At 38.4% G+C, this 17,440-nt stretch overlaps 1 protein-coding gene across 1 annotated transcript in view; it reads left to right on the top strand.

Moving 5' to 3' along the window:
- Positions 1 to 17,440, top strand: part of SPAG17 (sperm associated antigen 17) — a 210,776-nt gene that overhangs the window by 88,130 nt on the left and 105,206 nt on the right. Inside the window, exons 9-17 of the mRNA XM_034641782.1 lie at positions 465 to 537; positions 746 to 855; positions 4,967 to 5,104; positions 5,193 to 5,306; positions 5,887 to 6,037; positions 9,227 to 9,454; positions 9,550 to 9,774; positions 15,702 to 15,763; positions 16,350 to 16,463. Coding sequence (XP_034497673.1) covers positions 465 to 537; positions 746 to 855; positions 4,967 to 5,104; positions 5,193 to 5,306; positions 5,887 to 6,037; positions 9,227 to 9,454; positions 9,550 to 9,774; positions 15,702 to 15,763; positions 16,350 to 16,463 — 1,215 coding nt within the window. The remainder of the gene's footprint in view (positions 1 to 464; positions 538 to 745; positions 856 to 4,966; positions 5,105 to 5,192; positions 5,307 to 5,886; positions 6,038 to 9,226; positions 9,455 to 9,549; positions 9,775 to 15,701; positions 15,764 to 16,349; positions 16,464 to 17,440) is intronic.

The raw sequence follows: 17,440 nt of genomic DNA, 5'->3' as shown, positions 1-17,440 counted from the left end.
TATTAAGGCACAAGACAGGACCACAGGATAGGTCTGTGCCCCCAGGTAGTATGTGCAAAATGGAGAACAACACAAACTCCCTCTGGAGAATGGAAGAAGATGTCCTTTGGTGCTCAGTTAAAGAGTTTGGGTTGTACTCAGAAGGTGAAGGGGAACCATTGAAGGACTCAAAAGGGGAGAATGGTATGATTCTTAGTCACCCAGGGACCAATGCCCCATCTCCCCACCCCTTTCATGGCTCAATGGGCTCTGTTAAGGAAAACTGAGAAGGGTCCATACCCACTAACTTCTTCCCTTCTTCAGACAAAACCCTTTCATTTGCTCCTAATATTAGCCAATGACTTGTGGTGTGATCATAATCTTACAGTCTCAGAATCCTATCAGACCCCAGCATACCAGCATCTGATGAAAGCATCTCTCAGCTGGATATCTCAGTCGTCTCTTCTGAATTCTTCTACTTTTAGGCATCACAACATGTTGCTGCAACCCCTGGCAAAAAGAAAGCACAGAATGAGGAGCCACAAGCGCCCCCATCAGGCACGTATGAAACCCGAAAACAAACACCGTGAGCTGTTGCTTTAAGGACTACTGACTGTCCTCCATCTTGCCTTCAAACACTCCTTCACCTACACATCCCACTTTTATTAGTGCACGGTGACAGTTTGAATTTATGGATAAAATTTTATTGGAAGAAATGGAGAACACATCTTATTTGAGCAGTGATGTATTGTATATTTTACAGCAGCTTTTTTCTTCACAACTGAAGTAGACATGAGATATTACAATGACTTGCTAAATCCAATTCCAGAAGAATTCATCTCTGTGCCCCTGATACTGCATTGTATGCTGGAACAGGTAGGTGGGTACACGCCGAGGCTTCTTTCCCAGGTGGGTACCCTTGAGTCCATCACTTCATTTCTTTGGTTTTGGTGTTAACTGTTTTAAACCTCACACATAATCCCTGCGTGTATTCTCCTTTACAAAAATTATAGAACACTTAAGATAAAATGAAAGCTTACTTTGATCATCTGTTTTAATGCTCTTTCTTTTGCTATGCTCTGGAACAATTGATCTCACATTCCCTGAACTTTCGGTAGACGCATCCTTTAAACTATCTGTGCCTGGTGTCATTTTAATAGACAAGAAAGAGGAGGTAGACAGGTGGATGGGTGGTTAATGGTCTTTATCTTTAAAATTTCTTTTATACTTGTAGGTTTAATCAGATTTTTCTCTTTCTGAGGCCAATTTTAGTCATTAGTATTTTTTAATAAATATGCCTATTTTATTTGTGTTTTCAATATCGTATAAAGTTCTTTATTCACTTATATGCATTTTAAAATTGTTTGGCGTCTGGTTATGCTCCTTTGTTATGACTGATGTTATTTATTTGTCCCCGCTCTTTTCTTGATCATGGTTGTCAATGGTATATCTATTTTATTGGTCTTTTCAAAGAACTAGCATTTTGCTTCATTGATAAACTCCTTTCTACTTTCTGTTTAATTAATTTCTTCATTCCTCTTTATTATTTCCTTCTTGCTGATTTCTTTGAGTTTATTTTGCATTTCATTTGAATCAAAAGCTTACTTCATTTATTTTCATGCTTTTTGCTTTACTTAAGGCTATGCATTTCCTTTTGAGTATTTCTTTAGCTGCATCCTGCTTTCAATCTATTCAGTTTTAAATCTTTTATTTTCATTTCCGTTGTTTACTGTCAATTCCTACTTTTATAGCATTATGGTCAGTTAACATGGTCTGCATGTTAAAAAATCTTTTTAGATTTCCTGAGCTTCCTGTATGACCTGAGGTACATGGTCAGTTCTCATGGTTTTCTATATGTGTTTGAAAAGAATTGTTATAAATTAACTCATTTAATCCTTAGAACAACCCGATGAAGCAGAAACTATTTTTGTTCCCCATTTTACAAATAAGGAAACTGAGGCATAAAAAGGTTAAGTAACTTGTCCAAGTAGTAAGTGTCAGAAACTGCCTTAGAACCTAGTCTGAGTGAAAAAATATTTTGATGGCATTGTTGTGCTGTCTTCTTTCTTCTAATGTTACTTAGAAATCTCATGTCAATCTGATGCATTTTTCTTTGTGGGTAATCTGTTTTTTTCTTTCTGGCAGCTATTAGAGTTTTCTCTTCATAATTCATAACACAAGGCCATATCCAGGTAGGGCTTTGTTTTATCATTGTTATTAACAATCTACAGGATTGTAATCTGGTTTCTGATTATATTCTAATAAAATGAAAATTCCTTACATTGGAAGACCCTAAAAATATGGGTCTGGGCTGATCTGCCATCTCTTCTCCTGCCCCCTACCACACACACACACACACACACACACACACACACACACACACACACATTCTTACTACTCATCATCTACATAGGCCTTCTGGGTTTTCCTCAACTACACTACTTAATTCCTCATTAGCTTTTTACTCCAACTTCTTTTCCTAGAAAGTTTGCACCTACATGTCTGCCGGGTGGATACTCCTTCTTTTTTTTTATTATTATTATATTATGTTAATCACCATACAGTACATCCCCAGATTCCAATGCAAAGTTTGATGCTTCATTAGTTGCGTATAACACCCAGTGCACCATGCAATATGTGCCCTCCTTACTACCCATCACCAGTCTATCCCATTCCCCCACCCCCTCCCCTCTGAAGTCTTCAGTTTGTTTCTCATAGTCCATAGTCTCTCATGTTTCATTCCCCCTTCTGATTACCCCCCTTTTCTTTATCCCTTTCTTCCCCTACCGATCATCCTAGTTCTTATGTTCCATAGATGAGAGAAATCATATGATAATTGTCCTTCTTATTCAGTGCCCAGTGGAAATGGCATTCCTTAGCCTTTCTCCCACCTGACTCAAAGGAAGCCCCTGACAACACAAAGTGCTCTTTACCACATCATTTGGTTTTATTTTCTTATAAACAACGACTCTTCTTTAAATAACTTATTTTCTTTGTGTGTACCTTCCCCCTCTCACTAGAATATAAGCTCCATGCAAGCAGGGACTTATTCTAACCTTGTTCACTGCTGCATGCCCAGCATACCATAACCACACCTAACCTACAGCAGACACTGAATCTGTATTTGCTGAATTAAATACACCCTCAAATATTATTTTTTCTATTGATTTATCCTTGTATTAGATGGATGGTGGAACTTCTGTTTTTTCCTCCTTGTCTTTTACATTTTCTATTAGTTTTATCTTTTGGGGAATTCCAGCTTAACTTCCAACTAATTCTTTCTTCAGTGGAGTCCAGTCTGCTATTGAAGTTTTTTCTCAACAATAAATGTATTTAACTTATAAATTCTCCAATTTCTTTTTACAACTCCCTGTCATTGTCTTTATTTCATGGATGTAACACATTCCTTTATCTCTCTGAAGATTCAAATGTTTATTTTAAATTCCTGTTCAGACTCTACCATCTCTTTTACTTTCAGTATACATTTTTATATCTGCTTTAGTTTTCTAACCAATTAGATAAGCACACTCACAGTTGCCTTTCATTACCCCCATAAGCTTTCTGGAAGACCAGTAGTTTTATTATATCAATAAATTTGTAAAAGAAAAGCCTTATAGAGCTTGCAGTGTCGTCATTTTATTTATCTTAGTCTTTCTTATTTTATTCAACTCAACTCAAAGCAACAAACATTTATTAACCACCTGCTATATTTCAGGCACCAGCTGATGACCTCAATGCCTGACACATAGAAGGCAACCAATAATAGATTATGCTGATTGAAAAAAATGCTTAATAATGGGATGGAAAAAAATTGAAATATAAGAGGAATGGAATAGGATTTTCCAAACCAGGATATTAGAGTTTAGCGTTTCAGAGGTAGACAGCTTTGAGCGGTCTTTTGTGATTGGAGTGGGTCCAAGAGATGATCTGAGATAGAGAGTGGACATATGAGCGGCTCTTTTGAAAGTAAGGAGTTGACAAAAGGTGAAGGATGGGAGGCTGTTTTGTTACCCATCTATAGCAGTGGTTTTCTACAGCAGCTGATTTTTCCTCCCAGGGGACATTTGGTAATGTCTGGAGATATTTTTGGTTGTCACAATTGGAGGGGTGATACTGGCATCAAATGAATCAAGGCCAGAGATACTGCTAAACATTCTCCATTGCACAGAACAGAACCCGTGACAAATAACTGTCTAATTCAAAATGTCTTAAAGTCTAAGGTTGAGAAACCCTGTAAAAGTATGTGAAATCACAGAGGATGGCTGCAGGATTTAAGGTGAAGAGAAAAACTATAAATTAGGTGCGTACTTTGATTACATTTCAATTGTTTTGTTTGCCAGGTAAAATTGAACAAGCCACATAATCTTTCTAGACCTCAGTTTCCCCATATAAAGGCAACTATTACCCGTTTCTGATCTCACCATCTATCACTCTCTTGAAGAAAGAAAGAGGACTTGACCTGAACCCCAGTTCCTCCCACTCAGTAGCCTTGGGCTTGCACCAGGCATTAACCTCAGTCACCCTAACTCTTCCTCTGTAAAATTAAGATAATATCTACTCCACCATGTTGCTGTGATACTTAAATGAGATAATATATGAGAAGATGCCCCATACAGTGCTTGGCATAGGGTAGCCACTCAGTAAATACTTCCTGGATCCAAAGGTGTGAGAGGTTTTGAGTTAAGAGAAGGAGCAAATCATTAAGAAAAAAATTATTATATTGTTATTTTGATTTCTGTCACAGTAAATTTTCCTGTTTACCATTTGTGTTTTCTGTTATCTATTCTAATGCATACATTAAAATTATATCTACTGCATGGGTTGTAAACATTTTCCCTTTTATTTTGGTAATCGCTGTCACTTTGTATAATCATTGTACATTTTTTTATAGAAACCGCCTTGTTTTTACCAAGAACAATGGAAATACGTGAGTTTCGGTAAAGAGCAGACCATTAAACTGACTCCTTCCACCTGTGTATTTTAACAGGTTGTGGCATCTGAAGAAGACCTTGTCCCGCCCAGCCTGGTGCAGCCGCCTCCTAGAGCAGATGGGCTGGACCACAGAATCGCAGCTCACATTGTGTCCATCCTGCCCTCTCTCTGTCTCACAGAGAGGGAGAAAAAGGTCAGATAGCATGAGATATCCAAAGAGCTTTCATGCTTTGAAAAAGTATGGATTCTCTTTTTAAGTCACTATATTTCAATTTGAATAGAATCTCCATGAAATATTCTTATCTAAAGAAGAAAATGAAAGCGCAGCAGTGCCCAAAGGCCCTCTCCTATTGGACTATCACGATGCGCATGCCCACAAGAAGTACGCTTTAAAGGTAATAATAACTGGGTTACCCCGAGGAGAAGTGATGCAAGAAAGCCTATTTGTAATTGTTCATTGAAGAAATTGTGGTTAGTTACTTTTACCAATGGAAGTAAAAGTAATATTCAAAATGGGTACCTGCTTGCAGAGTGAGACCTCGGGAAAGAGGGAGCAAAGAAAGGTGCGTACGGGAGCAAAGAAAACTTGTCTAGTTATAAAGGTCCAGTTAACCATGTAATTGATTGTGAGTACACCAAATTTGCATTCAAACCTTACAGTTATTTGCTTTAAATATCTTACCAATGTGAAAAACTAGTGGAAGCTAGAGAAGGATCTCGGAAGGGAGAGATGAATATATCCGAGACTTCGGCAGTTTGTCACAGCCAATGAAGAATCCGGGAACCTCTGGCAAAGTGAGAACGAGCTTTTTTGACCTTCAGCAAAATACCAACAGTTTGTCTTCCCCAATTACCATTGATTTCCCCTGTTTCCAAATAATGAGAGCGAAGGTATCAGGTTTTGCCTTCTCCATATGCATAAGGCACTTGACAGCTTACTCTAATGTCTTGTGTCATGTTACTCTTTTTCATCAGGACCAAAAGAATTTTGATCCAGTTCAAATTGAGCAGGAGATGCAGTCCAAGTTGCCACTGTGGGAGTTCCTTAAATTCCCTCTGGCCCCGCCATGGAATAGCACTAAACGTCTAGCTACAATTCATGAGCTCATGCACTTCTGTACAAATGGTGAGTGCGGTTTTTTGCCTTAGCTTAAACCCATTCATTTATGGTCATATGTGCTTCTTAAGATTACACTCCTATTTGCAAAAAGTATTTTGATTATTGGAAGAGCTTTCAGAGGCTGAGATGAGTACCTTGAATAATGTCATTAGCAGTAGTATGACAGCTATGATGCGTAACATTCTTCAATTTGATGCACTGGGTTTTCTTTCCACTGCGTTTCCATGACAAGAATAATCTGTTTCTTCCTTCCTCCCCCTCCCCACTCCCCCCCCATCCCCTCCTTGTCATCATTTTGGAAGACATGGTGATCCCTATCCTAGGTAAGAGCGCAGAGTAGAGAGCCCCCTGGCGGTGTAGCGCCGAGAGTGTGTTGACTCAAGTTCACCTCCCCTTACAGAAGGAGGAGGGGTCAGTTTATGCTCTTTGAGGATGGCAGAAAGAGAGGTAATTTTGAGGATCTAAAATCAGCTTCTCATTGAAGAGTTCACTGGGACTTCCTTCAAAAACTATTTCCAGGGGTGCCCGGATGGCTCAGTCAGTTAGGCATCTGACTCTTGATTTCGGCTCAGGTCATGATCTGGGGGTCCTGGGATTGAGCCCCTCATCTGGCTCTCTGCTCAGCAGGGAGTCTGCTTGTCCCTCTACCTCTGCCCCTGCCCCTCCCCCTGCTGTGCTCTCTCTCTCTCTTTCTCTCTCAAATAAATAAATAAAATCTTTTTAAAAACCCAACTTTATTTCCACTTGAGGCAATTAGCAGATATATTCCTATTTACAAAAAGGAACATGAAATTACAGACATCTTTATTTGACAAGAAAGCATTTGCCCTAGAAAAGAGAAAAGAACCTCGTTTCATTTCTCACCCTAGGCAAATCATGAAATATTTTATTCTTGATTTCTTCTTTGATTTTTAAGTAGGCATAATAATAAAGAAACAACAAAATCTTTTGAATACTTTCATGCCATCACTTCATGGAAAAGCAGGGTAGAGCCTACCCGCCTGGGTATATGGAGACCTTTGTTGACATAACCACCTGTTCCTGATGTTCCTGAGAATGCCTGTCCTTTGCCTATATCCTGCCCACTCCATCTTTCCTTCTGCCTGTGGTATGACTCCATGCTCTTTCCACCTCATCCTATACACACAGCACAGGATTCTTGTTTCTGTAGCTACCATTGCTACATCACACATATCCTACTTACATGTCCCATCCCAAACCCTTGTTCCTCCTCTTCTCTCCTCTCTATCAGCACTTCATGCTTAACAGATCCAATACCAAACTCTTCACTGCCCAAAATTTGTCCCTTCAGAGTTCTCCTTGTTTCAGTAAATGACAACTGTTTTCTTCCCAAACCTTGGAGTCATCCCTGATTCCTCTTTGTCTCTTATGCTCCACAACCAATCCCACCACATCCCTCACCGCCATAGCAGCCCAGTCCACCACCACCTCTCACTTGGACTATTTCAATAGCTTTCCAATTGGTCTATAGGCTTTCACCTTTTAACCTAGTCTTTTCTTCATGCAATAACCAGAATCACCCTTCCAAAATGTTAGTCACACCATGTACCCTCTTAACTCAGAATTCTCTAGTGGCCACCCATGTCACTCAAAGTATAGTCTAAACTGGCCTGCCACCCATTTTTTGAACTCATCACCTGTCAAGCTCTCATCATTCCATTCCACTCAATCTACGTTGGCCTTGCTGTGATTCCTTGAACCTGTTGGCCAACCCCTTGCCTCAGGGTCTTCGCACTTTCTATTTCTCCTGCCTCCATCCTTTTTCTTCCAGATATTCACAGGACTTGGTCTCCGACTTCCTTCACATTTTTGCTTAATTGTGCAAAGGTTTTTTCTCTGACTACCTTATATAAAAATAAGCCCCTCCCTAACCGCTGTCACTTTTTACCTCCTCACCTGACTTTATCCTTCTTATCATCTCTGATATGGCATACAGTTACCTGTTTGCCCTGTTTCCACCCACTAGAATGGATATTCTAGAAGATCCGGAGTTCACTGCTAACTTTACTGCTATGGTCCCAGCTTTTACTATAATCCTTGACAACTAATATGTGCTCAAAAGGTGTTTGCAAAATGAATGAATGAGCAAACTTTCCTTAATTCTGTAACTTTTACCTGTTCCTTGTCCTTCTTCTGGATTTCCTCATGTTTTTTTCCAAAGGAACCCTCCCTGTGTCCTCATTTCTATCAGAGAAAAAGTGGAGGTTACCCCAGAATCATTGATAGCCACAATCATTTTACTTTTCCTCATGGAATCGCATGATTATTTGCTAGTACCTACCTCCCACCCCTCTCCCTGTACTTCTTTTTTTTTTTTTAAGATTTTATTTATTTATTCAACAGAGATAGAGACAGCCAGCGAAAGAAGGAACACAAGCAGGGGGAGTGGGAGAGGAAGAAGCAGGCTCACAGCAGAAGAGCCTGATATGGGGCTTGATCCCATAATGCCGGGATCATGCCCTGAGCCAAAGGCAGACGCTTAACGACTGTGCCACCCAGGCGCCCCTCTCCCTGAACTTCTAAAATGCAAGAACCAAATCCTTTCTTTGAATTTCTGGGATCTATGAAAAAGCCTAACGTATAGAAAACAAAAGCGAGTGAGCAAACAAGTGAGGCGGGGAGTGGGTGAATGGATAAATAAATGCTGTCAGAGAATAAATGCACAAATGAATAGGGCCAATTGAAAGCTGATAACCTTTGAAAAGTACTACAGCAGTTCGAGTAAGGGAAAAGTGGCCTTTTCTGAGCCCTAAGGAGCAATAAAACCTACTGAACATAACAGCGTATGTTAGACACAAGTGAGTAATTTTTTTTGCTTCAAATTAGAACCCCAGCAAAGGTGCTTTTGCTTAAAGATGATAAGTTTTAAACATATTCAACCAATATGGTACCCTGGAAAGTCCATGTGAATTAATACAAATACACCTAATACTGATTAAGCTACGAAGCCATTTGTGAGCATTGTCTTGATCTGTCATATCTTGATTGTGCAGCTTTCTTATTATTAGGTCCTACCCATACTTGTTGCAAAATTGTTTAAAGTCAGGTCAACACCCAGCATGATGTGACTCCCTTGTCATTGTGGTGGACAGACCCCCTGGGTGCCCCTCTGTCAGCCCTGTACCATGTGGTAATAAGAGCATTCCAAGCAGCATAGTTTCCGCTTTCTTACAGAGGTCTTGAGCTGGAATGAAGTAGAACGAGCCTTCAAAGTGTTTACTTTTGAGAGCCTGAAGCTCTCTGAGGTTAATGAAGAAGGAAAGCTAATGCCTTCTGAGATGATATATGGGACAGATTCTGAGATGTTCAACATACCATGGGACAACCCTGCCAGATTTGCTACACAGATAAGGCAGCAATGCATCATGAAAACAAATGCCCAAGAGGCCAAACACCAAACAGGTATACTGCATGGAGGGAATCAAAGGAATTCTTACATTTTATGATTGTCAATTTTTCTAGCATAATATCCAATGAATTCTCTTTAAACTGACTAGATACTGAAACCAAAGACAGAATTTTATTTGTGGATCAGAATTGGTCAACATCTGTGCAAGAGGATGAGATCACTAAAGAACCTTCAGGTGCTTGTCAGTCTGATTCTTATAATAGGAAGCATTCTGACCCAAACAGTAAGGAACCCTTAGACCCTGATAATATACAGCCATCAGAGCAGGAGACCAGCTTGAAGACTCAGGTCCAGTCTGGGCCTGGGCCTTCAGGTGAGTAAACGTGGGGGGGTGTGTGTGTGTATGTATACACTACTATAGGATGTATTAACCTCAAAAATGATTCAAGAAACGTTATCTAAATTTAAATGCCTCTCTATGTCAATTGAAAGACTGTTTAATATCTAAGTTAAGATTAAACTTTGCTACTGAGTGTTATTATTCAGTACTTGTTATTTTGACCCTTGTTTTTAAAAATATCTTAAGGTCTGTTAGTCCACTTTTACCTTATAAATACAGTAAGGTGAACATAATTAAAACTTTCCTCATTAGTATTTTATAGGGTTAGTGTGATTATATGAAAAAAAATATTAAAAATACCTGCAATTAGATAGTGACTGCCCACTATAGAGCTTGGTACAAAATCAATGCTCAATGAAGAACAAGGATTCTCTTTCTTTTTTATAGCTCAGATAGTGACTCTTACTCTAGAATATACCATAATGAATATTGTTATATTAGGTGGGAGACTGTTAGGCTAAATTTATTGAGCTATTTTATGCATAGCTGTCAGACTAATTACTTAAAATCCAGCTGTTTGTTTCCTGTTTACAACCTTCAGTGGCTCCCTACTAACAGAACCCAACTCTTTGGCCTGCTACACATGCTTCTCCAGTAGTATCAAATTACTTTTCCAAAACCTTTCTGCTTTTTCCCTTTTGCTCATTTGTCCCATGCTCTAGCCAAACAGAATTGGGCTCTATTTCCTCTACACAGCCTTTTGTTTTCAATCTCTATGTCTTTCCTCCACAAACCCTCCACCTAGAGGTCTCTTTTAGATTACAGTTAGATTTCAGTAGCATTTCCATGAAGCTTTGTTAGATGTGTCCATCTCGAAATGGTTCCCTTAGCATTCCCATGGTCATAATTAATCTGTGCTTCCTTTATGGCATTAGCTATCATTTCCTACTACTTATTACAATTATTCATATGCCTATATTAAGTTTCCATAATACTATAGCTTCTCAGAGGTCACAGGTATGCTTATCTTAAAAATATTAACGGTATACTGGACCATAAAACAAGTCTCAGCAAATTTTCACAGGATCAAAATTAGAGTATATTCTCATACCACAGTGAAATTGTGATGGACATTAGTTACAAAAATAATGAAAAAATACACAAATTTTCTAAGAGAAAAAGTCACAGTAGAAATAAGGAAATATTTCAAGTTGAATGGTAATGAAAATGCTGAATATCGAAATTTCTATAATGCAACTAAAGCAAGGGATACTCAGAGACAAGCTCACAAATGTAAATGAATACATTTTTAAAAAGAAAGCTAAAACTTAATTAGCTAAACATCAACCTCAAGTTGTTAGATAAAGATGAACAAAATAAATCCAAATAAAGTGAAAGGAAGAAAATAAACATTTTCTATTAACAGAAAATATAGATGTGTGGGCTTCTGGGTGGCTCAGTCAGTTAAAGGTCTGCCTTTGGTTTAGGTAATAATCCCAGGGTCCTGGGATCAAGTCCCACATAGGGCTCCCTGCTCAGCGGGAAGCCTGCTTCTCTGCCCCTCCCCTGGCTCATTCTCTCTCTTTCTCCCTTCTTCTCTCTCTAGCAAATAAATCAATAAAATCTTTAAAAAAAGAAAATATAGATGTAATAAGGAAGAACAAATACTACAAAAGTCTGGTTCTTTGAAAAGGCTTTTAAAATTTGATAATTTTTTAAAATAAAAGGTGAACCACAGAAAAAGGAAGTATAAATAACCATATTAGGAATAAAACCATTACAGGAGTAAAAATCATCAGGAATAAAGAAATAGACTTCCCTCTGATCCTACAGAAATGTAAAAAATAGTAGGAGGATATTAACAACTTTATTCCACTAAACCTTAAAATAAAATGAGCAAATTACTGGAAAAGTATATCTTACCAACAGTGACTCAAGAAGAAATAGAAACATGAATAGTGTTGTAATCATTTAAATAAATTAAATAATAATTAAAGATCCTCCTGAATAGGACATACCAAACTCAAAAGATCTTATTTACTAGTAATACCAAACACTCAAAAAAAGAAATAATTCTAGTCTGAAAAATTATTCCCAGAAATAAAAAGTGGATATCCTCCCCTACTCATTTTACAAAGCTAGCATAAACCTTATAATAATACAGTCAGGGATAGTACAACAAAAGAAAATTATAAATCAAACTCATTCATGAACATAGATGCAAAAATCCTGGATAAAACATAAGTAAACTGATCTAGCAATATACAAAATGACAATAATACATCACAAACAAGTTATTTTTATAATAGGAATAAAGGAAAAACATATGTTGTAAAAATCAATATAATTTATTAATTAACATTGAGAAAAATGGTATCATCATCTCAATAGATGCAGAAAAAGCACTTAAAACTCTATAGCAATTTATGAAAGAAATCTTAGCAAACTAGCAAGAGAAGGAAAATTTCTCTACCTTATAAGGTTTATTCTTAAATTACTACAACAAATATTATATATCAAGATGAAAAGTTGAAAGATTTCCCTTGACACCAGGAGCCTATCTACTATAGACACTTGTATTCAATATTACATTGGAGATGCTAGCCAACTCAGTAAGGCAAGAAAAAGAGATAAAAATGTAAGGTTTGAAAAGGAAGAAACAAAACTGTTACTATTTGTAAATATTGTTTTTGTAGAAAACCCAAAATAATCCACACAAAGACATCAGGATTAATATGATAGTTTAACAAGAGGTCATGGTTATGAAAGGACACACGTATGATGTCTGCAGTGCTGGGTCTTTCCTTTCTCATTACTCGCTATACTAAGCATTTACAGCCTGTGTACTTCTCTGTATGTGTTATAATTTATAATTTTAAAAAACATTAAACAAGAGTAAGTGGTCTATGGCACAAGAGAACAGATATTAAGTCAGTATTGACTGAATGGTCATCTTGCCATTTTCATCAATTTAGATAATGGTAAAAGAGAAAGTCACCGATGAAGTTGAATTAGGGAAAATCTGCTTGCATATTAGTAGAGCAGATAAGTGAGGGTGAGGGGTCAGGGGAGAGAGGAGATAACATTTATTTAATATTGCCCTGCTATATTCCAAGCACTCTGCTAAGACACTTTACATATATTAACTAGTATTTGATATAAACCTCAAGTCTGTGAGTAAGATACTATTACCCTAATTCTAGAGATGAGGAGTTGAAGACTCGGAGGGGTTAAGCAACTTGTTCGACTACATAGGAGTAGGAAGTCAAGATTCCAACAGAGCGCTAACTCCAAACCAATGCTTCCTCTACTGTGTCCTGTGGCTTCCTCGGTTCCCGAAATTCCTTGTCCAGTGGTTTAGCCATACTCACAGACTCTTCTTCATACTGATACTTAACCGGATTTTGTTACCAAAAGGGTTGATTCCTTATTTCTCTAAGCCCCTTACCTATTAGCCAAGCTCACAAAAATAATTAAGCCAAGTAAGTCAACCTGGGATGTTATGCATCCTGTGGGAATGTAAATATATGACCAAGAAGTCACTTTGTGTTAACACGGATCCAGAATCAGCCAGGAGAGGTATAAGGCCTGAGGTTTTTTTCTTTGTATTTTGTTTTTTTCTTTAGAGCAACTGGTGTATAGTTTTCCTCAGGCAACTTTTGCCACCTGGTGGTCAAACCATGTAAATTGGCATTCCAGATCCTGGTGGAAAATAGATGATTTAGAGCAACTCTAAATTGTCAGGGCTAAAAATGCTATAACGGATAGTGTATCCTCGAGGCTGAGCAACCTTGAGAGCTAAGCCGCCACAACCTATAAAGGATCCTGCGTGGTGTATGTTGATCCACATCACGGAACTCTTACAGGGGATGGTGGCTGAGCCCTGGTGCCTCACCGTGGCTGCTATGTCTAAGCGAATTTGTTGTTGTTGATCTTGCATTTCCCCCCTAACTCTGAACCATATTTCTAAAGAAGCCACTTGAAATCATTTTAAGCAGAGCAGAAATTGTTCATGTATTTCCTGCACAACCATCTTAGCATCAAATACATATAAAAACCTCTTCCTGGATGTGAGGGACTGAATATTTGTGCTTTTCTTAACCAAACACTGGATTTCCATCTGAGACTGTTTTTGAACTTGACAGGGCCTGTTGGATATTTATGAAAAACCTGAGAGTTGATAACCGTGAGGCTATGGGTTTAGATGTGCCCTTTATGCTTGTTGGGTGTTTTTTTAATAAAGTAACTGCTTTGCAGAGGGATCTTGTTATCTCTAAAGTAAAACAGATTAGGAAAGCTGTTTTTCAAAGGGATGAGAAAGCATCCATTTCCAGATGTGTCAAAAACTACTGAATCACACTGTCAAAGGATTATGCGGTCAAAGGCAGAATCAGAAAGAAAGAAAAAAATGATTTTTACTCTACCAGTAAATGAAGAGTTCAGATTAGTTTTAGAATGTTCTCTCCTTTGACAAAATAACTGATGCACAATTTTTTAGAACATATTTTCTGAACTGGAGACTTTTTCTGCTGGATCCCTGGACACAGGAGGGAATATCAAATCTCCCAGAAATCTGGCAGACCACAGAACAGAATAATTTTTATTCCACAGATTTCATATCAGTTGCTTCAAGGACACATGGGACATCATGGTCTATTTAGAGTTATAGTTGGCCTGAGTTTTCTCTTGAGTAGATGTATTTATATAAATACTGAACTGAATTGACTTTATAGTTTTCCTATAAATCAAAATGGAACATTCATGCCGTCACCTCCACCAGCCCAAGGCAAGACGGAACCAGTAGCAAAAATATAAGTAACTACGCTCCTAAAAGAAAGAAAAACATTGGCCTATCCTTGGTAGATGGGCACATTTAACTACACCTTCTAAAAGTGCAGATATGGTTCTCTTTGCCACAGAATGAAGCTGAATCTTATGCTTACCCTAAAACAAGCTTTTGTTTTGAGTTTCTACCACAGTTCTGCTCTCTCTCTCTCTCTAGCTTTACATACATTTCCAGTTTTATTATATGATGTAGATTTTCCTCATTCAATCAAAACAAAATGTACTGAATCCCTCCCATGGGCTGGGTGCTCAGGGTAGAGTTATGGAAAATAAGGTCACCTTCCTTTTTCTCCAGGAATTCACTTTGAGATGGAGAGATAGGCATACACAAGTAAACATCATCAGGCTCTAGGAAATGCTATGATTAAAAATAAAGCAGGGTAAAAGGCAGAAAGAGTCTTGAGGAGGTGACGTTTGAGCAATGATATGGAGGAAGTAAGAGTTTGAACCAGGTGATTATCTCAAAGCAAAGCATGTCAGAAAGAAAGCAAGTGCAAACACTTTAAGACGCAGCAAGGCAGCTGGTGCGTCTGGGAGGAATGAGCAAGGCGAGTGGAAGGGGTGTGTTTGGTGGGCAAAGGTGGAACCATTTTATATGTGACTGGGCAGCAAGACATCCACTTGCTGATGTTCTCAGGGTGAAAAAGGCCAGGTTGGCTCAGTTACTCAGTAGCATCACAAATATGTTACCAGAATATTCATCACCCACGCCATTTCTTTGGTCAAACTTGGAACGCGCTCTCTAGTTTATCCATTTCTATATGAGAGATTCAGAATCACAGGAGCTACAGCTTAATCAGTATTTGCAACTTGAAAAGGTAAAGGTACATTTTTAGAAGTGAGGGAGATACCCTGAAGGCAGAAAATTTGATGATTTAGGAATGCCTCATATAGGAAGCTGCGATCTTTTCAAAGGATTTAGTGGAACTCTTCTAGGTAGACACTGACATAGAATTATTGACACAAACACCTTTTTCGAGGCATGAAACATGCCTTTCATGAATTACCTTTTCAGCACAGAAACATAGATCATATGGGCGGCAAAAAGGCCCAGCACTGACAAAGGCAAGAACAAAGCCCAAACACAACTGAATGTTGGTGTCTTTGATTTACAGAACAGACCACGAACAATGAGATCAAAGATGAAGGAGTCACAAAGGCTGAGCCTCTTGAAAAGGTAAGGAATTGTTTTCCTAAAAGTGTAGAGACAAGTAAGATGATCTGAAAAAACTGTGACCCGGAGTGAGAAACACACACACACACACACACACACACACACACACACACACAGCAGATGCTCAGCAGGAGAAGGAGGGGAATTGCTCAGACATCCCTAGCCCAGCTCCAACTGGAGAGAAAGGAGTTAATTTCACTAGCGGCTTAAGCAAAACTTCCAAGCTCCATGCTCCTCTCTAGACAGTGTGGCTTGGCAAACTCACAAACACCTGCTGACCATACAGCCATGGAGAACTAATGCTGTCTTGAAATGAGTTCAGAAAACCTGCCTATAATTGCTAACAGGACTCAGAAGAGTATAACCTAACAATAAAAATATTTAGATTATGTTGCCCATAAAAAAAAAAAAAACTCAAAGGCATACTCTTTCTGGCAGCAGTTCTCCTAAAATGTTGCCATATGGATTTATACATATGCAGATTTCCCCAATTAGATGAAGTGCATGCTGGTTCGTTGATGGAGTCCAAGAGGCCTCCATTTGGACTTACACAAATTAAAGCTGAAATTGCACTCCTATGATTTTTTAGAAACCCAAGAAGATGACTGTGGAAGCTGAGTTAGAGGACATAAAGAAAACACAACAACGCAGTCTAATGGACTGGAGTTTCACTGAACATTTTAAGCCGAAAGTTCTGCTTCAGGTAATAATGGACCGTGAGTCTCCAGGAGACGGTTGGACAGGTCTGGGGAGTCATGGTATGATTTAGAACAGTTCACTTCTAGGTCACTCTCTCAGATCTCATTCTGATCAATATTCCCATTTACTTCAGCTATAAAAGAATTTATTCCCAAATTGAGCTATGCATGCCCAGGCAATCTCCAAAATAGTTTAAAATATATTTTCCAAAGAGATGTTTTTATAAAGAAAAAAGAAGAAACGCACACGACTGCTGCACATATTTTCCAAGAACAAAAGTCAGGCTTTATGGGACAACAACCTTATTTTTTTTCCCATATTGCCTATCCGTTCTATTAAGTTTTCATCACATTTCAAAGTATTTTCTTTCTTCTTTTTTTAAGATTTATTTATTTATTTGAAAGAGAGAGAACAGGGGAGGGGCAGAGGGAGAGGGAGAGAATCTCAAGCAGGTTCCCGACTGAGCATGGAGCCCGAGGACCCTGAGATCATGACCTGAGCCAAAACCAAGAGCTGGATGCCCAACTGACTGAGCCACCCAGGCGCCCCTCAAAGTATTGACCTGATGCAGTTAACAGGTCGATGGAACCTGCAATAGCTAGCATTTATTGAGTACTTACCATATGCTAGGCATGGCTTGTAAGTATTATTTGCTCATTTAATCCTTGCAACAATCCTATAAAATAGGAACTATGTAAATAGTAGGAAACTGAGACAACTTGACCAATAGTAACTTTTGCCCAAGGTCACATGGCTGGTGAGTGACAGAAGCAGGATATGGACCCAAGAAATCTGGCCCCAGAACTTGTGCTCTTAACCACTATGCAAAATAACAAGGGATCGTACATTTTCTGTTTCCATGTTTTATGCAACAACCTGTGCTAATTTTTGTTTTATCTTTTTAGTTTTAATCTGACCAATATCAAAGTTTTCCATCCACACATCTTTAAAGCCAGAAAGTTCTATATAGAATCTTATGAA

This window comes from Ailuropoda melanoleuca, chromosome 2 (assembly GCF_002007445.2).
Source record: "Ailuropoda melanoleuca isolate Jingjing chromosome 2, ASM200744v2, whole genome shotgun sequence".
NCBI lineage: Eukaryota > Metazoa > Chordata > Mammalia > Carnivora > Ursidae > Ailuropoda > Ailuropoda melanoleuca.
The sequence above is the reverse complement of the archived record's forward strand: the minus strand, read 5'-3'. Positions and strand labels throughout refer to the sequence as shown.